Source organism: Sugiyamaella lignohabitans, chromosome B (genome assembly GCF_001640025.1).
Source record: "Sugiyamaella lignohabitans strain CBS 10342 chromosome B, complete sequence".
NCBI classification, from domain to species: Eukaryota; Fungi; Ascomycota; class Dipodascomycetes; order Dipodascales; family Trichomonascaceae; genus Sugiyamaella; species Sugiyamaella lignohabitans.
Genome location: NC_031674.1, coordinates 4,023,755 through 4,048,398, shown reverse-complemented (window position 1 = coordinate 4,048,398; position 24,644 = coordinate 4,023,755). Strand labels below are relative to the sequence as shown.

The 24,644-nt window shown below is 44.0% G+C and overlaps 10 protein-coding genes and 1 non-coding gene across 11 annotated transcripts; 5 read left to right on the top strand and 6 right to left on the bottom strand.

The window, feature by feature from the left end:
* Nucleotides 1–71: 71 nt before the first annotated feature.
* AWJ20_3376 (uncharacterized protein) lies at nucleotides 72–560 on the bottom strand (the record flags this gene model as incomplete). The annotated part of the gene is made up of 1 exon (XM_018880387.1): nucleotides 72–560. One exon carries the CDS (start codon nucleotides 558–560, stop codon nucleotides 72–74), a length of 489 nt encoding a protein of 162 aa, XP_018738212.1.
* An 8,019-nt stretch (nucleotides 561–8,579) lies between these two features.
* On the top strand, nucleotides 8,580–8,661 carry AWJ20_3375 (the record flags this gene model as incomplete). Its single annotated transcript has 1 exon — nucleotides 8,580–8,661. It is a non-coding gene; the product is annotated as a tRNA-Leu (tRNA).
* A 494-nt stretch (nucleotides 8,662–9,155) lies between these two features.
* On the top strand, nucleotides 9,156–10,118 carry AWJ20_3374 (Molybdenum cofactor sulfurase; the record flags this gene model as incomplete). The annotated part of the gene is made up of 1 exon (XM_018880386.1): nucleotides 9,156–10,118. One exon carries the CDS (start codon nucleotides 9,156–9,158, stop codon nucleotides 10,116–10,118), a length of 963 nt encoding a protein of 320 aa, XP_018738211.1.
* Nucleotides 10,119–10,266: 148 nt separating this feature from the next.
* Nucleotides 10,267–12,066, bottom strand: MIG1 (transcription factor MIG1; the record flags this gene model as incomplete). The annotated part of the gene is made up of 1 exon (XM_018880385.1): nucleotides 10,267–12,066. The coding sequence occupies one exon, from the start codon at nucleotides 12,064–12,066 to the stop codon at nucleotides 10,267–10,269; it is 1,800 nt and encodes a 599-aa protein (XP_018738210.1).
* A 2,375-nt stretch (nucleotides 12,067–14,441) lies between these two features.
* Nucleotides 14,442–15,227, bottom strand: SPS19 (Sps19p; the record flags this gene model as incomplete). The annotated part of the gene is made up of 1 exon (XM_018880384.1): nucleotides 14,442–15,227. The coding sequence occupies one exon, from the start codon at nucleotides 15,225–15,227 to the stop codon at nucleotides 14,442–14,444; it is 786 nt and encodes a 261-aa protein (XP_018738209.1).
* A 483-nt stretch (nucleotides 15,228–15,710) lies between these two features.
* ARO80 (Aro80p) lies at nucleotides 15,711–17,933 on the top strand (the record flags this gene model as incomplete). Its single annotated transcript, XM_018880383.1, has 1 exon — nucleotides 15,711–17,933. The coding sequence occupies one exon, from the start codon at nucleotides 15,711–15,713 to the stop codon at nucleotides 17,931–17,933; it is 2,223 nt and encodes a 740-aa protein (XP_018738208.1).
* A 193-nt stretch (nucleotides 17,934–18,126) lies between these two features.
* On the bottom strand, nucleotides 18,127–18,978 carry AWJ20_3370 (uncharacterized protein; the record flags this gene model as incomplete). The annotated part of the gene is made up of 1 exon (XM_018880382.1): nucleotides 18,127–18,978. One exon carries the CDS (start codon nucleotides 18,976–18,978, stop codon nucleotides 18,127–18,129), a length of 852 nt encoding a protein of 283 aa, XP_018738207.1.
* A 691-nt stretch (nucleotides 18,979–19,669) lies between these two features.
* On the top strand, nucleotides 19,670–20,797 carry CYB2 (Cyb2p; the record flags this gene model as incomplete). The annotated part of the gene is made up of 1 exon (XM_018880381.1): nucleotides 19,670–20,797. One exon carries the CDS (start codon nucleotides 19,670–19,672, stop codon nucleotides 20,795–20,797), a length of 1,128 nt encoding a protein of 375 aa, XP_018738206.1.
* Nucleotides 20,798–20,990: 193 nt separating this feature from the next.
* AWJ20_3368 (uncharacterized protein) lies at nucleotides 20,991–21,899 on the bottom strand (the record flags this gene model as incomplete). Its single annotated transcript, XM_018880380.1, has 1 exon — nucleotides 20,991–21,899. One exon carries the CDS (start codon nucleotides 21,897–21,899, stop codon nucleotides 20,991–20,993), a length of 909 nt encoding a protein of 302 aa, XP_018738205.1.
* Nucleotides 21,900–21,966: 67 nt separating this feature from the next.
* Nucleotides 21,967–22,248, bottom strand: AWJ20_3367 (enolase C-terminal domain-like protein; the record flags this gene model as incomplete). The annotated part of the gene is made up of 1 exon (XM_018880379.1): nucleotides 21,967–22,248. The coding sequence occupies one exon, from the start codon at nucleotides 22,246–22,248 to the stop codon at nucleotides 21,967–21,969; it is 282 nt and encodes a 93-aa protein (XP_018738204.1).
* A 1,211-nt stretch (nucleotides 22,249–23,459) lies between these two features.
* Nucleotides 23,460–23,678, top strand: AWJ20_3366 (Hexose transporter 2; the record flags this gene model as incomplete). Its single annotated transcript, XM_018880378.1, has 1 exon — nucleotides 23,460–23,678. One exon carries the CDS (start codon nucleotides 23,460–23,462, stop codon nucleotides 23,676–23,678), a length of 219 nt encoding a protein of 72 aa, XP_018738203.1.
* Between the last annotated feature and the right edge of the window lie 966 nt (nucleotides 23,679–24,644).

The window sequence follows — 24,644 nt, the reverse complement described above, 5'->3', positions numbered from 1 at the left end:
GGTATATTAACGTCTATTTTCCTTCCGTAATATTAAAATAAAAAATCATTACTAAATATTACATAGTCCACTTAAAGGAAGTAAGCAGCAACGGCGAGGGCGAAAGCACCAGATCCGACAACGGCGTGACCAGCGGCACCTTGAGCAACGGTAGCAGCAGCAGACTCCTCAGCAGGGGCGGCAGTGGTAGGAGCAGCAGGGACAGCAGCCTCAGTAGTAGGAGCAGCGGCCTCAGTGGTAGGGGCAGCAGGAGCAGCAGACTTAGCAGGGGCAGGAGTCTCAGAAACAGGGCAGACAGTGGTGGTGAGGGTAGTGAAAGTCTTGGTTCTGGTGCAAGGACAGTTGGTGACAGTGAGGGTGGTGGCCTCAGTGACAACAATGGTGGAGTTGTTCTCGACAATGGTGGTAGCAAGAGGACAGTAGGTGGTGTAAGCAGTGACAACTTCAGTAGAAGTGGCAACAACCTCAGAGGTGATGGTGGTAAAGTTACCAGTGGAGTTGGTGAACTCGGCGGCAGAGGCACCAGCAACGAGAGCGGCAGCAGCGACAGTGAACTTCATTTTTAATTTGGAATTGGGGTGTTGGTTGTTTGTTAATTAAGATTATAGCGCGAAAATTCGACGGCTGTAGTGATATAGTAAGCGAATGACTTCAAGACAACGAATGTGTGAGGAAAGAAAAAAGAGAAAGAAAAGATATTTTTTCTGGAATCTTGTTGGTTTATATAAATTTTGGTCTGACTGGCAGATAGCGCCGTCAACTCTGGGTTGCAGGGGCACAAGTTGATAGATTTGCAGTACAAAAGCTATGACTGGCCAGCAAAAAAAAAATAAAAACAAAAGCCTGAAAAAGCAAATTCTAGTTTGTGCAGGTAGCTAAAAACAAATTCAAATATTAACAAACATGTATATCTCAATTAGGGAATGGGGGGCCGAATTGAAGTTGGCGAGAATGAGAAAGTATACATGCAAAAGCAATTCTCTATGCACAGTGCAGGAGTGGTGTGCAGGGAATAAAAATAGTATGATAGCGCTAAAAAGAGGCATTTCTTAAATTAGTAGGACACTCTCCTATTTGGGCCTAGATGACGGGTGATAGTTAGGGGCATACCCGAAGAAGGGTTCAGCATCATTTTTGGGCGGCGATGCCAACGTGAGCTCTGAGATTTTTCCGCGATGATGTCGGTCGTTGACATACTAAGCGGCAAAGCCATAAGCTTTAGGTGTGCTATGGGACGCTAGGCTCGCTGCTGCTGCTGCTGCAAAGAGGTACGCCCGCCGACCCGTGTAAGAGCCCCCAAGCCGGCCCAAGGGCTCGCAAGGGGGCCGGTGCTGAGTGGGGTGGTGTATTGACGCCCATAAACTGGGTGACTGGCTGAGGAAAACCACAGAAGTCATTGAAAGTCAGATATCGGCTTTGTTGTCATCCCAAAGGTTTTGGATCTCAGCTTTAGAGTATATTCTATTGCTGAGTATGGCGGATTTCTCCAATAAATCATGGCCATTGTTTCTAATGTTATTCTTAGCAACCGGCGTTGCGGTCAACATCTGGCCCACCTTCCTACCCCCGAACCTCCCGTCAACCCGATCCTCGTGTGTTCCCTTTTTCTTTGCTGTCCCCCCTCCCCGTCTGTTGCGCCAGCCCCTAACATTACCTGCCCGACTACCTACCACCCACCACTCCCTACAACCTCTCGCGACCCCCATCTCACCCTTGTTCATCCTGCTGATCTATGTAGTTAGACCAACCAGCCATACCACCAAAAAGAAATGTATCTGCAATCGCTCGGAACGTTCCAGTAAATCAATCTCCCAAAACGGATAAACGGAAATATGTCTAAAAATAAGCATATAAAAAGCAAGTCAATGTGTACCGCCATAGGAGCATCTACGGCCCTGAATCAAAGCTGCTTTTTCGTGACAATCGTGAGATCCCTCAAGTAGAATGACAAGCCAGCACAAGACGAGGTCAATTAGTAGGGGAAGACAAAGGCGGTATAGATGGTGGCATGGATAATAATTTCAACTGCATAGCAATAGAAAAAACCAATTATTGTTGGTCAGGCTTGTTATTGTTATGATCAGTTATTTTATTATTATATTTGTATTATTTATTTGAATTATCTCGTTTGACTCTCAGACGCAGCAGCAGATAACATACAATATGACACTATTTTGGTATCGAAAATATATTGCTGGTAATTTTAAGCCTATATAGTGTAGAGGTGACTTCTGGATCACTGCTGTGCACCAGCTAACATGACAACTGCTGCCACTATGACTGTTTGTTGTGGTATTTTAGAGTACCAGAATGCACGGCCACGGCCCTACCGTTGGCCCAAGTTGAAGTTGTAACAGTCGGTAAACATAAACATGAACTAGTGGGCCAGTGGGACTAGTGTCAAAGCTATAATTAGTCTTTTGTTTAATAATTGTTTTACTTTCAAAAAATTTCTCTTGGCTAGCATAGCATGACTGCTAGCACAGACCGCTGAATCAGGCCGGCCGTGCTTGCTAAGATTAGCACCGAGCCTACTACCTGCTGGCCAACCTCCGGTTGTCTCTGCGAGAATCTCACAGTGCCTGCCTCTTATGGCGCTCAACAGAGGTGTAGCAGTTGACAGATCTCCGGCGGTCCAAGCAAATTTTCAAGCAGAATTGACCTACAACTCTTTAGGCAGACAGTGCCTGACGACTTAAGTTAATGCAACCGATCCCACTGCCCGTGCTTCTGGTGGTACTGGTGCTGCTGCAGCTGCTTCTGAAAACTGACGCCGCTTATGGTCGATTTCGCTCCAATATGCGTTGCCATGATACAAATATGTGTTGCACAACATTTGATGACCCTCGCTGGAGCAAGAATTGTCTGTTAAAAAATCATATCAACATACTGACTGGCGTATGATACATACATCCTGTCTTGTTAAATCGAGAAAAATGCACTATCGACGCGAACCTATCCACTCTTTCCCTATTGAGGTGCGAATCATTACCAGAGTACTAGCGGACTAGATTATAGTATATACACTTAATTAATTATATCCACATGTTAACACAGTACTAGTTGTTGTATATCACTCACTGTAAGGCTTAATTAAACTAGGAATACATGGTATTGTCGGTGTTGAAAATGGTGGTTGGTTTTAGGGTGTATGCTACCCTAGCTGGCTTAGTTTAATGGCATAGTTTAAGGTCTGACTACAGGATCCAGAACTGGTACTTCTATTACCTAAAGTATGACTGCTCTCTAACGGTATGGCTAATTATGGCTAGACTAAAATTTTGAGACCATTCACACGACAGAACAACATACCACATCTTAGTTGTTAGCAACTCGATTCTGCGAGACCTACCGCCCAGTATGGCCGCCTTGTATGTGTATCTATTTACTGCGATTCGGGCCAGCAGTCACGCTCGCTCAATAAAAAAGCCATTCCGATCACTGTAACTGCTACCTGATTCCCTTGATCTTAACAAGGGGGTATATTGGCGGGGCATGGAGCATTCTCAGGCTTTGGTGACTTGCCTGCAGTGTGGTCTACACCATTAACATCCAAGGTAGGTTGTAGTTGTAGATGGCCGTTGAATATCAGACTTTCAGTTTCCAATCGTAGCGATCATAATGTGAAGGTTAATAATAGTTAAATTATTATTATACTAATAGATATAATAAGAAGAATAACGGAAGAACAGCATACTCTTCATCGTAAGTAGGTCAGTGCTGTTCATAACTTGAAAGCTAGTATATAATCTATCTATCGTATCGAATCGGGATCCGTATTGCATTTGGCGATACTCTATTCATTCTTCCCCCCAGGGGACCCCTCTCACAACCCCCACCACCGACCGATTGAAAGTGATCGAAAAGCACTCCACAACTTCAGCTATTCCGTTAAGCCTATAACTTTCCCCTTCCTGTGAAGCCTTTTAAGCTCTACACACTACAGTGAAACAAACATGCACGTTTAATCGGTATCAGCAAGGCTGGTACTTCGTTTCTGGCCAGCTGACCCGCTGGACGCTATCTATGTGCCATGTGCAGCGAAGCTCTACATTTCTACATATCAGCGAAATGCAGTCTCAAAAACTACCCATATGCCTGGTAGCGGGCGGGGGCCAGGCTAATTGTCTATAAACAAACAGCAAACAAAACACCAGTCGTATAAGCACCACCATTCCATTTATTTATTATTGCTACACCTTTTGAGCTCTAACGCCCGTGATAATTTGATGTCCTAAAATCACACCTGTTGCACCTGCATATTTGCCTGCTTGCCCCAACTGGCGTGCTGATTAACTTTATTTCAAGAAATCAAAAAAAAGTTTTGGTAAACTTTATATTAATTTGGAATATTCTGGTGCTGCCTGGCGGATAATTATTGATTGTAACCCTATACGATAAGCATTGAACACTACCGTGTTTATCCGTAGCAAAGTAAAAAAAAAATCTTAATCAGGTACGGGCTCATATTAGTGTAAACAAACTGACTTAACAACATATGTTGTCATCATAGGGCTTGGCAGAGCGCCGCTCTTATTCCCATCTGGGTCAACCCGCCTGATGCCTGTTTTTCCCTCTGTGTTAACAAGCTTGCTTCTCAGGCTTATTACATGTGTGGCTGGTTTTTCCTTGCCGGCGTTGCTATCTCCGGTTTGACAGGCCGAGCGCTGGCGCCTGGACGTTTTTTTTTCCGACCATGCCGCCGTCTAATGGTCCATCCGTTCTACGTCATTTCCCAGAGCTAAGGTTTATGTCGTACACTTGCCAAACCAAAGATCACCTGCCAAGTAAAGTATTAATAGACCTCAGTCATGAATAGCAAATATTATATAACAAACTCTGAGCTTCGGGATCTCCATGCTCTGTGCTCTGTACTCCGAACCTTAAGCGGAGTGTAGCATGGAAAATTATATCTTGCTAAGCGCACATGCCAAGGGCCATCTATTAATAGAGCGGATGACTGGTGACTAGCGGAATAACAACTGTTGTCAACTGTTGTATACCCCCCCCCCCCTTCCATCAGCTCTATTGATGACAATTGTATGACAATAGTCCATGGTGGGCTTGACTACTAAGTAGTTAGGGTTGTCAATATGTGATGTAAAACGGCTACGCATCTTGCTTCCCGGTTTCCCCGTTGGCAAGCAAGGCTTAGTTTAACCTGCTAGCCCTCACTCTCAACACAATTACTCACATGCACTGGTTTGGCTGTAGACTGCTTTAACAGATGCAACTCCCTAAAGTGAGGTTGGCCATTACGTTGATTACTATAAAGTCTAAGTCTATGAAATCATCGCTAGTTTGAGTGAGCTGAACAATCAATCTGCTCATCACTTGTAGTTGTTTATCGTCCGTCCGTGAATATCTACGAAATTGACAACTGATCAGTCACAGCACTAGTCTACCACAAAAGGCCAGCCTTCATTGATGCTTATTTTTTTGGTATTAAACCATTAACCTAGACTTTTAAACTTTAAATGTGGTCCAAATTTAGCTATGCAGACGCCTAATATGGATGCTGTTGATTTCGTCGGCTAAACCATGTTCTGCCTGCTGCAGCTCGTATCTCCATTCCCAGAATCTTGTAAAGGAAGTCGGAAAATGGGAAAAAGCAAATTAACTACCATGAACGACAGTGCATTTGCAAGCCCTTCTGCACCTGAACTTGTACTTAATCTGCATGGCTGACTTATAGCACGGTTGTTAGAATGGGGGCTGGCTGGTCAACTCCTCCCTCTATGAAGATAGTGGATATCATCGGATAATCCTATATTTCTTATCTACTGGGGACATATTGGGCTATGTGACGTTTAATAGTACTACAGCTCAAAGTTAACTGGGTATGAATTAAATCAATGCAATGGTAGTAAAAATAAGATAAACTACATATTTTAGAATATTCAAGCAAATAGAAATGTTAAAGACGGTTTATAGACTTTTGATTCTTGTGCTAGAATTTGATTCATATGCGGATTGACCCCACCTATCACCTACATTACCCAACAAGAATACTACTGCGATTAGAAGATAGACTGGAGCTTCCTCTTGTTTATGGAAAGACGGATACATGTGTGAAATAAGATTTTATGCCCTAGTAGTATTGCAGTAACCTGTTGAAGTGTATGGATTCAAAAATAATGAGACCGTGAAGTAGATAAAGGGGTCCTTGTAGGAAGGTACCTACTGGTAAGTGCCATAGGTAGCTGATTAAACTCGTGCGCCAGGGTTAGTCACCTTCTCTCTGTGGGTTGGTAATCGTCGGACGTACAGTGGGAATCCCAATCTAATCTGCGTAAATAATATCAGAATCAGACCACTCGGGTTGACTGTTAGGAATCTCGTCGGCAAAAATTACTACCTGCTGGCCCTTGCCTTCGTCGTTCGACGGTGATGCATGTCTAAATCTCTTTGCAGGCGGGGAAGTCAGCAGTATTTCGTGTGTAATACCTGGATCAAGTGGCGATGAAGTTACAGAGGATTCGAGATCTGGCTCTTTGAGTTCTGGTAACTTTGATGGCACTAACTCGGGTATCTGACTGTTGTACTTGACCTTATCTTTTGTAGTTCCAGGAGCCGGTGCCTTGCCGTTGTTTTCATTTTCATCGTAATGCTCTTCTGATGTTGAGCTTGAATTATTTGAAAACCCGTCGAGTCCACTTCCACGGTCCTCTCCGTTTGATGTGTATGTGTTTTGTAGCCCTTTATTCGCTGGGATCTCCACTTCAGGGGATGCGGACCCCGTATCTTGATGAGTCTTCTGTTTTTCTTTGTGTAGTCCATAGTATGATTGGTCTTGTGCCCTATCTGAGCCTTGTTTTGATTTATTATGATTTTGACCCTCGTTTCCCTCCTTAGAAGCTTGTGGGTTTGTATGGGTTTCACGTGGCATTTTAGGACCCTCCATAAGCTTCTCACTAGGCAGTTCCTCCGTAAGACCCCCATGACCACACTCGTTGTTGACATTTCCTCTTTGTTCCTCGTCCAGCTCGATTTTCTTGTTCTCTATGTCATTCCCACTTTCTTGTTCGACCGAATCCGTAGTTGTATTATTTAATCGATCTTCGATCCCCTGGTCCGTTATTCTTATCCCCACAAAGTAGTCATTCTCCATTGCATACAGACGTCCCTCGTCCTTAAGAAGTATTATACGTCTTTCGACTGTATGCTGAAGATTTCCTAAAGCTAACCCCGAGATCATTGTTGGCAGTGCATCTGTTAGACCTGTTCGTGCTACCATGCTTGTAAGTATTAGAACTGCAGTATTTGTTAGCTTAGCTAACCTGTGTGAGCTCTCGAGTATACCTGATATTATCTGACTATGGCGTCTCTGGTCTCTTTCCCTCACCCCAGTGGCACCCATTGAACACTTTACAAGGAATGCCAGGTCTTCAACCACTATCAGCGCATTTTTGTTCGGGTAGTGTGCAGCTTCGCTTGGAGACGATCTTTCTCCTCTTGCTTGCTGTTGAAAATAAAGAATTAACTGCGACACAGAGCTCATGCTAACGAATGTTAGCAGGTTTAGTTCTTCGTTTGAAAATGACCGCATCTGCTTTAATCTTGACATAGGGATCATTGTTTGTGTCGTGCTGACCCAAAGAACGCGATGTCTGTGTCGCAGCGCTTCTTTGACAAGAGACAGTGCGATTGCAGTCTTGCCACTGCCTGGCGGGCCAGATATCTCGACTACAGATCCTCTTCGAATCCCTGTCTCTTGACTTATTTTGGTTTGTGATCTGGCTGGAGGTGTATTTCGATGTCGGTTACTGATAGCTCTATAGTCCAGCATCTGATCCAATCCCTTACTTCCGCTAGAGAATGCTCGTTTTTGAACAAGGTTCTCATTACGTATATAGTCAAGAACCTCTGTTAGTGTTACAGACGGCAGAGAACCTGCTGGGTCCATCGTCCATGTCTATTCATTTGCTATGAATACGGGAACTGGGCGAAGCGGGACAGTGATTTTCAATTATCACGCGTCGTGTTCGTGTGTGCGGCTTGTGCGGCTTGTGTCCTGCTGCCCATTTTCTCCGTGAATGAATAAAATGAACCAACTACTTGTAGTATGTGAGTTTTGACTTTTTCCGGCGGATATATGTTTTGTATGTTACTTCGTCTTCTTTCTGTGGTTTAGCCTTGATTTAGTGATGTACTCTGTGAAAGACCAAATACTCTCAAAGTTACCATAATGCATGTATTAATTAGCTCTCATGCAGTCGTCATATGGTAAACAAATATATATCAGAAACAATTACAAAAATAAATAACGGCCAATACCTCACTATACACGACGCACAAAGCAAAAGCGGACTGCAAAAAAGAAACTGAGCCCGAGGGATTACAGAATTAACAATCAAAAATTACAAAATTACGAGAGAGCCTACTTTATGCAAGGAAGGAAGGGCAACCAAGTTAACCAGAACACGCCAATACATACCCAGAAACGCTGGAAACACATGATCATCAAGATACACCTCTCAAGGCATTTCAGAGATCACATTTACCACCAATAACGGTTCAACGCGGTCTACTATACACTCGTCGGGTGGAGAAAAGTGTCAGCTCCAGATCATATAGTAGGCACTCTGGCCGAGCGGTCTAAGGCGTCAGGTTAAGGTCCTGATCTCTTCGGAGGCGAGGGTTCGAATCCCTCGGGTGTCACTATTTTTTTAAATCATCGTCCAACCAACACTAACATCCCTATTTCCATCTAATTACCCGTGCTCAAGATACAAATGTACCACACTGCAACAGGAAGAAATGTCAAGCACCTCAATACATGCAAACCACCTATTGTTACACAAGCAGAAGCTGAAGGCTGAAATACACCACCCCCAAAAGCCTAGATACTGCTTCAAGAAAATGCTGCCACAAAAAAGGGTTAGAACGAGCCAGACTGTACCAGAACGTGCGAACAACAGAGGAGAGAGCTGTTAAGTCAGCTAGTAAAAATGCCAGATCCAGGGACGGAGTGGAAACCTCGTTTAAGTAAGTCATGCGAGATTGTGCATCTTAACATGACAATGCAAGATACACTTGCAGATTGCTTCATAAATTTCACGAGGTACCTGACCAGACTGACTATCTCCACGGAGCGCCCTCCATTGACTGATCAAGACTACGAAAGAGGCTTCCAAAAAAAAAAACTAGTCAAAATGCCACAGGCAGAAATGAGAATAAAAGAGATCTGGATCCACCCCGTGAAGTCAATGAAGGGGATTAAGCTAGACAAGTGTCAGATCGATTCGAACGGGTTCAAATATGATCGAATGTATATGCTGGCAGAGCCCGACAAGAAGGCAACATTACCAGACGAACAGTACAGGTTTGTCACTCAGAGGGAAGCCCCGAGAATGACCCTTATTGAGACCAGTATTGACATTGAAAGGGGACACCTGAAATTGGTATACCCACCCACAGGTGCAGAGCTATTATTACCACTTCAGATCGATTCTGAAATACTTAAATCAATGCCCTCCAAAGATGCATTCATATGGAACCAAACCCCAACTAGTTATGACCTTCAGTACGATTTCCCTGCCATCCGACCATTTATTGAATCGGTATTCTATGACGAGCCAGAACGAGCCGCCGAGGCTACATTTGTGGCGCCAAAAGACAGGAGAACGGTGAAGAGAGGCTCACCTGATGAACAGACACTGAACCGTCGACCAACTACTTCTTTCCAAGACTATTATCCTGGTAATGTAATTACTACAAGCTCACTGGAAGATCTTTACAACAAAGTATACGAGAAAACTAAGGGCGAGATTCAAATAGGTGTTCGAAACTTCAGACCGAATATCGTTGTAGAGACAGAGATCCCTTGGGACGAAGATACGTGGAAAACAATCAAGATAGGCGGTAAGTACACATGGCACATTGCGTGTCGCAATGTTAGATGTCAAATCACCACCGTCAATTTGAAATCGGGCCAATTCGAAAAATCTCACGAACCATACAAAACGATGCAATCGTTTAGACGAGTAGACCCAGGTGCCCCATATCTTCCATGTTTCGGCATGAATATGGTACACCAAGAAGTAGGGTACACCATCAGCACTGGAGATACCGTTGAAGTCTTAGGCCGTGGAGAGCATATATACGAGAAGATTTAGTTATGAAGAGATGCCCACAAGAGGGCAAATGGGTTTTGGTAGCTTATTGCATTAAAATAATATTAATAATAAAATAAAAGAACCAGCAAACAGGCAGTCGAGTCATATGATACAGTAGAAAATAAATATGAATGGAGAGAACATAGCCCTAAGACGAGGATCCAGGTCCATTAATCAAATCAGATACTGCTACTCTAGGAATAGAAGAGGTCGAAGGGGTGCTGACAGCCGAAGGAGGTCCCGCGGAATTCGGGGTCGATGCTGAAGAAGACTCAGGACTATTGGCTGCTGAATTCAGCGCCGAAAGAGCAAGACCCGACGACACCCTACCCAAACTACTGTGCGAATTGGGGGCACTGGGAGAGCCTGAGACAGTAGGGGTGGTAGCGCCATGAGCATTCTGCTGATGTTGAAGTTGTGGTTGTTGAGTGTTCTGTTGTTGTTGTTGCTGCTGTTGTTGCTGTGTTCGAGCAGTAGGCGGAGGCGGATGTTGCCCCACCTCTAGTGGCTGCAGAGGAGGTGGCATATGTCTACCTAAACTTAGTGACCTAATACTTGGCAGTTGAAGACCGGCTAAGTCGTCTCTAGGGTGCAATCGGGGAGAATGGGCGGGAGTAACTAACGGCGTGTGATCAGGTGTTGGTGAACCAGATGGTGAAAATGTAGGTGAATTTGGTGCTGTCGAAGTAGGCGAGTTTGGCCTCGATTTCTTGGATCTATGTGCATATACGTCGACTTCGTCATCATCGTGTCTGGCTTTATATAAAGACGTAAGTGGAGTAATTCTTTGAACGCCAGAATAAGGGTGGTGATGATGGTGTCCAAAATGATGATGATGGGATGAAGACGAACCGTTCTCGCGGGCAATTCCTTGTGAAAAATACGAAGCGAGTGATGGAGAGGATGAGGACTGTTGCACCGTAGGAGCTGGTGCGTGAAGAGGTGGTGTGGTATTGGCACTTGAGTTGGTACTTGCACCGGGGCTGCCGTTAGCAGCAGCAGCAGCAGCAGCGGCGGCAGCAGCGTTCTCTCTTTCCAATTCCTGAGTAGCGGCAGTAGCCAAAGCATTCATATCAAACAGACCGCCTCTAGCTCCCGATGAGTTTCCAAACGAGGAATGAGGAACACGGAAGAAACCACCAGTACCAGCACCGCCTGCAGCACCACCTGCGTTAGCAGGTGAAGAGTCGGTTGGCTTAGAGGGTTGAAGATGGTGGAGAGTTGGCGAAGAGGGCGATGATGAGTATGGTGTACTTGCGGCAGATGAGTACTCAGACTTTACTAAAGGTGACTGTTGATGTTGTGGAACTGGTGGCAAGAAGTTACCACTGAAACTAGACTGCTGTGACGGGTGATGAAAAGTAGCTAATGATGGAAGGTTTGTTAACGAGGCGCTTTGAGTTAACTTCGTTGGTGCACCCAGCGAGCCAGGTCCAGCTAGACTACTACCAGGTCCAGCTCCTGTATACGGTTTGCCATATTCTGTAATAGGCTGTTTCATAACAGAAGTGCTAGAGCCGGTAGCCGTAGCGGTCCCATTAAAAAGTAAAGTGCCAGTACCAGGAGGGGCTAGGCCAGGTGAATTATTGTTGAGTCCCGAAATTCCTAGCGGATTTGGTAAAGCACCAGCTTGTTGAATACTAGTAACCGACCCATTAGCATCCAGTTTGCCGTCCTTTGGTTCTAAAGTATATTTGGCATTCCTATTGTTGCGACGGGAGTTGGGATTTGTATGAATTCGTAGATGTCTAGTCAGCTCATCACTACGACTAAATCTTTTGGTACAACCAGGAAATGTACAGGCATGAGGCTTCTCACCAGTATGAGTTCGGATGTGTCTTGTTTGATGCTCTAGTCGGTGAAAGGCCTTGTCACAAATAGGACATTTATAAGGCCGAGGTAGCTCTTTTGATCCCACGTTGGCAGTTGAAGGACCAGAGGCTGACATATCTGCTATCTGACTTATCGCCTTTTTTCCCGCTAATATTGATTTGATGATATCTTAAATAATAACAGGCCAGATGTTAAATTTCAAAATTCGTCGTTGAACTCACTTCTCGTAACTTGGTTCGACTCTGACACAATGGAAGCTACTCAGTTATAGGTATTACTACTACTTGTAAAACGGCTTGTTAAATTTGTTGCTTGAAGTGGCCCTGTCGTTTACAGTATCAATTATTCCGGTTGCCGTGGCCAAGTTCTTCTTCGATTTGTTATATATAGTCGTCACTCGCTGTGTTTGCTGACTTAAGTCGTCCGATGTAAGTCGTATCCTCCAGAACGTGAATAACAGTGCTATACACTCGTCACAAAGCCTTGATATAACCAGATATTATTCCGAATAATAGGTTGACGAAGTTTTTTTTTCCGTTTCTGGGGAACCAGCCACTCTTATAGATCTACAGCTTGACCCAAAAAAAAGTCAAATCAGATTACGAAATCCGGGGTTATTAGATCGAATAAGATACCACAACCGCAACAAAACTGTTTTAACAGAAACTAGGCAGAAAATTACCTGTGTCGTAGTATAATATCTAGATAAAACAGTTCGTAAACGTCGAGAAGGTTTAAGAATGTAACAAAAAAAGGCGCTGATGAAGCAACACAAGTATGTATGGCAGTGACGGAGTTGATAATGCAGAAAATCGAAAATGATGGGGTTGTGGTTGTTAATTATGTGGTGGGCTCACCAAATAACAGTCTTGTTCCTGTCAGGGTTGAGGTTGAGGTTGTCTGATGCACAGTTGCCGAAAAAAAATCTATCCCGGCTGTCTCAGTCTCTGTACACAGACAAGGCTACTTGTGCTGCTACCCTACCACTGTTAAAACGCTTATTTCTTAGATTCTAGAGCTCTAGCTTGGCAATTTTAGACTTCTCCACTTTCTATAATATATATTTTTTGCCGTCTTCTTAATACCCATGTGGCGGCGGCACGTTAGCGTTTACAATCTTGACAGCCGGTGCGGAGAGGATCGGGTGGGGGAGGGGCTGAGACCATAAGCTTAGGCAGAAAAAAAAGAGGGGAATAAAATATCATCCCCCTCCCGGCAGCCCACCCCTCCACATCGCACGGCTGGCTAGGTTTTAACCCGCAGTGGGGGTTGGTTTTACGGGAGTGGGGCAACATCTCTTGCTCGGGCCGGATCTGGGAAGGCTAAAACGGGGGTAGGGGGTGGATGCATCAGGCTGATAAGCTCCTCTTGGTTGGTTGGTCGGCCAGTTGGTTGGGCCTGTGCGTGCATCTACTTGTGTCTATGGACGAACTGGGTGACTGGTTCGTGCTCAGCTGGGCATGCTTGCTGCCAGCAGCGGGGTCAACCCACAGGGTTATGGTATGCAGTGGGCCACCCGCCCCCACATTTCGAGATACGGGTTATCCCATGGTTGTCCCCGATTACACAATCCTTCCGTGGATGAGAACAGAAGTTTAATTTACACCGCTTGCTTCGCCTCAACATGCTCAAAAATTTGACGTTTCCTGGACAATCTGTAGAAGCAGGCACAAGTTCTACCAAGACAGGGCAGATAAATGATCCGGAGTGCTCCGGTTCTTGATGAGGCGGTCGCCCTCGCAGATGCGTCTAATTCCGGAAAAATTTGTCGGAGGGTCAGTCATGCAACTGCCATGCCACCTCCAGCACCGAATTTGTCTGGTTCCCGGCAGCTCGGACATGCCCCTGATAGATTCTTCTGCACATAATTACGTGGAATTTTCCGGGTTCAGGGGTAGTTGAATATTAGCGACTTCAAAATGGCAATACAAATAGGAAAAAAAAATCATAGATATAAATAAATAATAGAATGGAATGTATAGATTGTATGTATATCAGGGCGAAGAATGTTCGCAAGTAGAGGCGAAACTTCGCTACCCGACATCAACGGGTAGCGAGCCAGTGCGAATGGCATAATAACAACTAGTTGCACACGCCGCAGAATAAACATCTGTTTCTTCTTTAAGGTAGAAGGATATTCCCTTTGCCAAGGTTCCCTGCGCTCTTTTCCCTCTATAGGTGCTTACTCTCGGATTAACCGTTGCGACGACGCTAACTAGTTATATCTCCTGCAGGTAACTTTAACACAATAATCCGAGATGATCATGCAGCTCCAAGTCGACTACTCAAGAGCCAACCTGGTCGAGGGTTAACTCGCTATACAGAGCCAGACATAATCTACCAAGGAGGAGTCTCGCGTCTGGGGCAAAGCCCTAGCTTACAGAGTCACCAATACCCCAAATTTGTTTAGGTCATTATACAAAATATTCATACCAGTTTTTATTTATCGGACTGATCGAGGTGTCTATGCGTTCCCAGGGGTACCCCTTTTTAACGACCCATCCATCCACCATCTACCAACATGCAATCACCACACACATAGTCACTGGCGGGACTCGACAGGAAAATAACGGGGCCCATGAAATCTGAAGGCTTACCCCACCTTTGGGCAGGAATGCGTTCCATGATCTGCCTGGATCTATTTTCGTCCTTCATAAGAGCATCGGTCATATCAGTAGCAATATAGCCAGGAGCGATAGCATTCACATTAATACCTTTTGATGACCATTCGTTTGCAAACGATTTGGTAATACCGGTGATACCATGTTTTGCTGCTGTATACGCAGGTACTGTCAGACCACCTTGAAACGAAACGAGACTGGCAATACTAATTATTTTTCCATTGCCTCTTCCTTTACGATCCGAGGTTAGCATGTGCTTGCCAACATTACGAATGAGCAAAAATACAGACTTGAGATTGATCTGTAGAACGTCATCCCAGTCTTGCTCTGGGAAGTCTTCAGCAGGAAATCTCCTTTGAATTCCTCCACAATTAATAAGAATATCAATATGGTCCACAATCTTCAAGACTTTAGGGACAACATTGTTGACTTGACTGTTAACCCCCAAGTCGCATTCGATTATTGTAGCTTGACCACCGGCTTTTTTAATTCTGTCAGCGGTGGTGGTGTTTGACAGGTCCCTTTGCAGTAAGATGACGTGGGCTCCGGCTCCTGCGAGACCCTCTGCAATAGATGCACCAATACCACGTGTGCCACCAGTGATAATAGCGTTCTTATTCTTCAGCGAGAAAAGGCTATTAACAAAATCAGTCATGATGGAAGAATAATGATGCAGGATTGATTCTTAACGTAATTGGCGATAGCCTAGATATTTGGACTGGAACTATGTCGTGAACTGCAACGAGAGATTAAGTGAGATCAAGAACTACAGGGAGATAACACATATAACTGGAAATAGGGTCAGCAGTGGGTTTGACCATATTTATAGGACTTGGAGACAACGTTCGAGTAACCCCTACATGCAAGCCATCTCCGCGTTCTCCCCTCATTTTTGTATAGCCGGCGTAGTGCAGATAAAAGGTGTGGGGGCCATTGTACCCCACATCATATTAGTGATTCTCCGAACTTCATCCTACATTACGCGCTCATCATTCTGGCGGGGTGTCGTCTGGTCAACCTTATATAGGCAAGTTCATGCCGTCATGACGACGCTAGGTGCTGATAAATACGGGACCGCAAGAACCATATTGATCTCCGGCCAATATTGAATTCTTCCATATGAAAGCATCTCCAAATAATGTCGAGCAGTGTTTCTCCAGAAAATGCGGCCGAGACATTTCTACGGAAACGAGCGTTTAAAGCTTGTTTACACTGCCGGTCGAAAAAAGCCAAGTGTCAATTTGAAGGTGTGGACTTCAATCCTCCGTGCTTGAGATGCAGGCGAGAAGGCAAGGAGTGTCGTTTCGTACCTAGTCGAAGAGGCGGAGGTAACAGAAATCGGGTTGCAGTTGACACCTTGAGCCATCAGTCAGTTACCCAAGTAGGCAATGGATCAAGTAGCATTATTTCTAATACTACTACTGATATCACTGGTATTAATGGTCTTGCTGGAATTGACGGTGATTTGAGTAATGGGGCAGATCTCCGTCATAACCCCACTAGCTCGGTTATTAAGAGCTCAATAAGCAAAGTTACTTCAGGGCGAAACGAAAAGAAAGGCCAATTATCGGGATCTGAAAATAATCCAGACCATGGTCCTGCGCATAGTCCTACGTCAACTGTGAATTCTTCTGATTATTCGGCACACTCTTACTCCCATAAATTTGTAGATGCAGAGTCCATAGCAGACCACGACTTGCGAAACCCTGCTGACGCCGTTGAAATGATGGCATTGGCAAACCATAGCCAATTTAAGAAGGGTGATATAGTACAGATACAAAAGCAAAACTCTCAGAGTCATCCAGCCCAGTTATCAGATGTGAACCTTGTTCGAGTAGGTATTTTGAGCCCCACAGAGCTCAAAACTTATGTATCTTTGTTTTTCAACAGATACCATCACTTCATGCCCATTGTTCCTGAATCAAAGATGCCGTTAAATGACCAGCAACTTGTCCAATTTGCTCTGAAAGAGCCCATTTTGCTTTGTGCAATGGTTGTGGTGGCCACCCGCTACGAGTCTATCTTAATTCATAAGGCATGCTGGAAATACTTTCAACTCGAGATAAGCTCTTTAGTGTGGGGAGGAAAACCCAACACTGGAATCGTTGAGGCATTACTACTGATTAGTGACAATCTTCCACTGATAACCGATGCAGATGTCAGTACTGAAGATGAAGAAATTCATAAATACGAAGAGAGATTATCCTGGAATCTGGTAGGCTTGGCTATCAGGAATAGTTACCTGATGGGGTTTGATCAAAAAACACTGCTGTCAGTGTCCGAAGTCACTGATGAAGACACTCATCGGCAACGCCTGGCATGGACCTATTGTTATATTTTCGATAGACAGACATCCGTTCGTGCTGGTAAGGCCTTTTGGAGTCGGGGTCCTGGTATCTGTTTTCAAAATCAAGTTGGATTTGGATTACCTGTTGGTCAGACCTCAATAATGAACTTCCCAACTCTTGCATCTTCAATTTTGGGTGATGAAAATGCTGCATTCGTTCAAGTGATGCTTGAAGTTACACAAATTCTTACTAATGTCCATGATTCACTGTACCCCAGCAGAGATCGAACTATTGCTCTTGCTGAGGTAGGCGACTATTGTCGATTATTGGACGAGTTTATCAGGACTTTTTCCGAGTTCGAAATTACCTGGGAGTCTCGCCAATGGAGAATTCCTCCTGTCAATGAGATGGTTTGGATGAGTTTTCACTTTTCGGCCCTGTATGCTTATTCATTTGGTTTCCAAGCTCATATTCGAAGGGCTATTGCTATGGTCAGACTGGCAAGGCAGATGAATCCTACTGCTGATGGCGATGTGCCTATTGTTGCCAGCATCTTTCCTCGAGGTGTAACAGCTACGGCAGACTCGAAATATATTCTTGAATCCATAAAAGCAGCCACCAAAATTGTTTCGATTTGTGTTAATGAACTGAGTCCCTCAGGTTTATTGTCCTATCTCCCCTATCGGTTCTATGGATATATAAGTTATGCAGCAGTGTTTCTGATCAAAGCCGTCTTCACGGGTGCGATTTCGTCTTCTAGTCAGCCAGCAACTCTCGGTCTATTGGATAGGCTGATCCGTAATCTGGAAACTATCGGGACCGAAAACAATACCTCAAGACAAAACTACTATCACCCCTGTGCGCCGATATCTGAGCAGTTGAAATTTCTCATGAACTCGCTTCTTTCTTTCAACGAAGAGCATAAACATTCTCCTGAAGAAGCAAGTACGAGATTTGGTCCTGATGAGACTGCTAATGAGTTTCACTTTGAATTAAATGACGATGACCTTGATCAGTTGAATAGTCTATTAACTCTGGAAGTGAATGAAAACTGGCTCAACTTGGACCTATAACCTACACATATAGTATAGATTATTTATTAGCCTCTATTTATGATATTGTATATTAGTTTATGAACTTGCACACGTCGGGTGTAAAACTGAGCTCCCTTTTGAGATCCCGCAATCCAAAATCTCCTCATGTCTATGTCTTTAATCTTGGACGATTCAAAATATATGTTGTTCATAAGCTATTGACTATATATAACTACACTTTAGATGGGTTGGTAACTCTCCAGTTTTGAGCCTTTACCAATACATAAGCAAGATCTAAAGTCGGAGTAGCAACACCAAACTTTCTTGCGGCACGCATTGGGTTACCTAAAATACCCTCAACTTCCATAGGTCTGTTGTTCTTTAGGTCCATCATCATACTTGATACAAGGCCATGAGACTTCAAAGTCTTGTCAATAAGTTCGTCAACAAGTTTGTACTCAAGCCCTATTCCTTGAGCCTTGGCTACATCAATGATCTCGGTCATCAATCTTCTGCTGATGACAATAGCTTCTTCACTTGAATTTAGGAACTGTTGCGTATTTAGCATTGTCAAGGCTGTGAACGAGTTCCAGGCAGCATTCCAAACAACCTTTTCCCATCTTCGAGCAATAATGTCATCATCAACTTGAACACCCGTTCCACCATTTCGCAAGATGGTGGCAAAGGTCTCAACCTTCTTTTCTTCAACAATCCTGTCCAAGTTTTTGTTCCAGGCCACACCCATTGTAATCTGATCTCCGTTATTATGCTCAATAACACCAGGCGAGTCTTGCTTTGCACCAACCCAAGTAACACAAGTGATGACAGTATTCTTTGAGAAAGCCTCTGTTAAATAAATCTCTGAGCCAACACCATTCTGAATTAGGACTATTGTCGTCACCTCAGGTGTCACTACTGGAGCTAAAGTTCCCGGCAGGGCAGATGGATCCAATGCCTTATTGGTACAAATGACATAATCATAGATTTCATGCTCACTGGCCTCCATGGGAGACTTGTATACGCCATCGGGTCTAAATGTAACATCTCCAAAGTGAATTGAATTCAAGACCAATCCCTGCAGCATAGTTAGTACATATCCGAATCACGGACTTGATCTGAAAACCATATCCTACGTATTCTTGAGATGATGTTACAGAAACTCACATTCTTTTTGACTGCTTCGTAATTAGATCTACCAATAACGGAGACATTTGCCTCCTTGCTATTGTGCAAGATGAATGCGTAATAACCACCGATGCTGGTATATTGTTAGAGTCTAACTATGATTTTCACATACATGCCAGGTTGAGATAAACAATGTTCCCAGCTCCTTCGCGAGCACCAATACTTACGCTCCAAGTCCATAAATCAAAACTCTTTTAATGTCCTGAACCATTTTTTAGCTTACTATCAAACTTCAAATAAATTTCTTAATATACATCATCCCTCAATTAGGCTTTGTATGTCAATATAAACCGGTCAGAAGTGTGGGGGTGATAACGATCTAACCTGGCATCTCACGGAACACCCCCACACAGCTCCCCGCCATTCGCCGATCCAACGTCTTTCCATATTACCGCGTTTTACCGTCAAATCCCCGTATCAGCTGTTATCAAGGATCACGACATGGGGGCCAGTGTGGGGTGAAATTATTACTGTATATAAGAATAAAAAAAAGCTGGAACTAGCCATTTTATATTCATCACATTGGCAATCATATCAGGTGGATACTTCGTTGGGCCTCGTTGCATTAGAAATCAAATACTTCCATTATTATGAAGCTGCTTACTTTAGATGATCTCGAGAAGAAGGCATCCCAAAGGATAGAGAAATCAGTGTTTGATTTCTGGCAGAGTGGTGCGGGTGATTTGTCCACGTTAAAGGAGAATAGAAATGCATTCTCAAGATATAAAATCATTGGCAGAACAATGGTGGATGTCTCTAGGTTGGATACTTCACCCAAAAACGAGCTATTTGGTAAAAAATTCAGGGCTCCTATAGGTGTTGCTCCAAGTTCACACCATACTCTTGCCAGTCCACGAGGTGAATTGGCAACAGCAGGTGCATGTGAAAACACCAAGGTTCCCATTGGCTTGAGTAGCTATTCCAACTACTCTGGTGCCGAAGTGAAGGATGCTGCTCCAAATTCAGCGGTATTTTTCCAGCTATATGTCTTTAAGAACCGCAAAGTGAGTGAGCAATTAGTCCGTCGAGCGGAGCAGGCCGGATACAAAGCTATTCTGTTGACCTCTGATACTCCTTACCTTGGTCAAAGATATGCTGATGCTCGCAATAACTTCCGTTTGCCTAGAAACGTTAGATTAGGAAATTTTGAAGATCTGGATGATGGAAAGGGCAATAAAATCAAAATTCCTCATCCCGTGGAGCAAAAGAAAGGTGATTCTCAGACAGCTAGTAATGTTATTGACCCTAGTTTGAATTGGGCGGAAACCATTCCTTGGTTGAAGTCTATTACAAACATGCAGATTTGGGCTAAGGGAATCATCTGTGGTGAAGATGCCCAACTGGCAATTGATGCTGGAATTGATGGCATTTGGGTCTCCAATCATGGTGGTAGACAGTTGGATGAGACCCTCCCTACAATTGAGGCACTGCAAGATGTTGTGGACGCTGTGAAGGGCCGTGTTCCCGTCCACTTGGATGGCGGCGTCCGAACTGGTGCAGATATTTTTAAAGCATTGGCTATTGGGGCTGATTTTGTCTGGGTTGGTAGACCTGCCCTATGGGGATTGGCTTGCAATGGCCAAAAAGGTGTCGAAAAAATGCTCGAAATCCTTATCAAAGATCTCAGCATTACCATGGGTCTTGCGGGTACGCCATCTGTAGCTGATATAAGTCGTAAATCCATCGTTCGCTTTGGTCCTAGATATTCAAAACTTTAAATATACAGATGTAGTTCAAAATTGATTTCGACGCATTTTTAGTATGAGCGGATTTCTAGCAGGCAGCTAATATCTCAGATATGTATTTGGTCAGGATAGGGAATTAGTTATATCTCGAATGAGCTCACCGAACATGAAAATCATTAGAGCTGAATGTTTATAAAGCAAGGTTTATTGATTACATAGTCTTTTTCTACCACTCTCTAATGGCACCATCAGGACCTCTCCAGACGGGGTTTCTCCAAGAGAAGTTTCCGTTTTCTTTGGCAGCTTGTCTAACCAGATCTTCATCAATCTCGACACCCAATCCAGGGGTAGTCAAAGCATCGATCATGCCCTCAGAAACCTTGAATGCCTCCTTATTTTTCACGTATGATAGTAGATCGTGTCCCTGGTTGTAGTGCATCTTCCAGGACATTTCGCAAACAACGAAGTTAGGTGAAGAGAGTGCAATTTGCAGACTTGCTGCAAAGGCAAGTGGTCCCAGTGGACAATGCGGGGCAACGGCGATGTCATATGCTTCAGCCATGATCGCAATCTTTCTAGTCTCCGAAATACCACCAGCATGGGAAATATCAGGTTGAATAATGTCAATGCATCCACTCTCAAAGTACTTCTTGACATCCAACCTAGTAAAGAGTCTTTCTCCGAGGGCAATTGGAATAGTTGTCTGCTGATATAAAGTCTTCAGCTCGTCAACATGCCCTGGGAGTAACGGCTCTTCGATGAAGAGTGGTCCATAAGGGGCAAGTTTACTTGCAAGCTGCTTGGCCATGGCCTTATGAAGTCGTCCATGAAAATCCAAACCAACGTCAAGCCCAATTGAACGGACTTGCTTCACTCTTTCGACCGTAGCATCTAGCAGATCAGGGGAATCTAACCAACCGATAGATTCGATAGCATTCATCTTTACCTTGGTAAATCCTTGAGCTTTTCTTTCCTTAGCTTGCTCCAAGACATCACTAGGACGGTCTCCACCAATCCAACCATATACGGAGACTTTTTCTCTAACTTTTCCTCCCAGGAGTGTATAAACAGGAACTCCAAGTTGTTTGCCTTTAATGTCCCACAATGCAATATCAAGACCCGAGATAGCAGACATTAAAACTTCACCTCCACGGTAGAATCTATGACGGTAGGCGGATTGGTCTTGCTACAGTTAGTTTCAATTATAATGGGTTAAGATAATAAGAACACTTACAAATATCTTCAATGTTCGACGCTTCCCAGCCAATAAAACGTTCCTTGAAGTCCTCAATAGCGCCCTCAACAGCTTCTCCATGGCCCTCTAAGGTTGCTTCACCCCATCCCACGATGCCTTGTTCAGTTTCGACTCGAATAAACAACCAGCGGGGTGGGACCCTGAATGTCTCGATTTTTGTAATTTTGTTGGACTGGTTGGCCTCAGCAGATAAACCCTTACGGGTGTCAGTTTCAAGAGGAGATGGCATATTGAATTATTTTGTCAAGGAGATATTAGCTCTTACTTTTGTTCACAGTTGAACTCGAACTCAGCTTAATATAGTGTTTGATAACATCTGTATGTGGGGGCGCGTGGGGGGATCACCCCCTGAGTGGTTGAAATGCGGGGATCCAATTGAACATAAATAGCCTGTAATTGCCGAATAGTGCATAATGCACAGGACTTCCGTTGCACGTAAATAACCGAATGCCATACTGCCCTGGGTTCCAAGACTCAAATAACGAGTATTATCAAGGGTGATTTCCGGTGGGGGATTTTCCATACGGTCCGGCATATCATGGATATATGATGCCGCTCTTTTCCAGGGTTGGTGCTGTTCCCGGGAGGACATTTTTAAGCTTTCAAGAACGCTTCTTCCAATGGGCAGGGTCGGTCACAGGCCCTGCTTAGTTCTTGTCTACTAAGAGACTTTGTCTATATCTCATGTAAAGGATTAACGACATTATTCTGAGAGTATCAGTCATCTCATGCTATAACCCAGAGGAGGGGTTCCCTGACTACCGGGTCCAGATCCAGTTAGGCCGGTTTGCTCTGGATAGTTAGTTTCCCCAAACCGATCCTCTCTTTAGCTGTCAGTATGACAGTATCTACTTGGCAGAATCAGGCATTTTACTCCCGGCCGGCTCCCGTTCTCCGAAAAAAAATTGCACATCATGTACAAGGTCAAGATCACTAACTAAGTCCAACGGGAAATTGAAGGAACTTAAAGTAGAAAAACAGTTGAAGTTACTAAGATACCATCGGAAAAGTCACAATTATTTACAGCTATCAAGTAACTTTTAGACAGGAATTACTATCTCTCCTCAGCCTATCAACAGACTGTCCCTTTGTGACAACTGAGTTGCACATCCTTACTGGATCCTAGTTGAAATCGGTAGAGTGTCCGAGACCATGCAGAGAAGCCAACCACATGGGGCAATTATTTGCTGTATCTGTGAAAATCCTCGACATCTGCTTGTTCCTTGCATACATCTTCAACGCTGCTGCAGGGGCAGCATACACATATTATTATTCCCATCGGAACCCCACGAGAAGACTAGTATGATTCCATTCCATGGAAACGTTACATACAACAAATCGCTTCCAGAACCATAAAATGAGGGCAAATCTGTACAGAGTGCTCTCAATTGTCATCATAGGACAAATAATCAATTAGAAGCACATTTCACAAGTATTACAATGAGTTCCGATTCACTGCCTTCTTTAAAAGAACATCCGGAAAGTGACGATGTCACTCAAGCTTCCACCATAAGAAAAGGTGCTTCACCATCCAAGTCAAGTTATTTGCTCGTCTCTACCCTATGTATATTTGCTGCAATGGGAGGTCTTATCTTTGGCGGCTATGACACAGGAACGATTTTAGCTTATGTTAATATGCCCGTTTCCTCGAGAAATTAGGCAGCTCTGATGAATCTGGTTAACACTATTTGTCTAAGGCTCGTTCTGGAATGCTAATAGGTATCTTCTCTATTGGTGCCTCTATTGGTGGTATCTTTCTCGATTGGGTGATATGTACGGTAGGAAAATCGGCATATGGGTTGGAACAGTCATTTATATTGTTGGCGTTCTCATACAGGTCACTACTACCAATACTTGGTATCAATTTATGATTGGGCGTTTAAATGGAGGTTTGGGTGTGAGTACAATCGCAGTCTTGGTTCCAATGTTTCAATCAGAAGTAGCCCCTCAAGAAATTCGCGGTACTTTGGTGTCTTCCTACCAATTAATGATTACCCTCGGTATCTTCACCGGCTACGTAGAGCGCTACTCTACAAATACGTTGCTGCTGCTATTGAACATGAGAGACAATCTGGCAGAGCTAAGTGGTCAGAGGTCATCACAGGAAAGCCTCGAATCGGTTATAGACTTATGGTCGGTATAGTTGTTCATGCATTGCAACAACTTGTAGGAGCAATCTAGTTTTGTTATTTTGGAACCACTATTTTCATAGGCATCGGTATGCACAATTCAATTTCTGGCATCTATCATTTTTGGTGTCGTTAATTTCGCCTCGACTTTCTTTGGTTTATACGTTGTAGAAAGATTCGGTCGACGGAATGTGCCACTATATGGAGATGGTGGTATGTTTGTATTCTTTCTCATCTATGGTTCCATGGGTGCCAAGGCTCTATATGCCAACGGTATGCTAATGATGCCGATGTAAAAGTAGGAAGAGCAGTGGTATTTGTCACTTGCGGTTATATCTTCTGTTTTGTTACAACTTGGGCTCCTTGTGCATTCGTTCTTGTTAGCGAATTGTTTCCCACCAGAACTAGATCAAAGGGCATGTCTCTTGGACTTGGTGCCAACTGGTTAGCTAACGTTCTTCATTCGTTACCCCATTTATCACTAGTGCCATACATT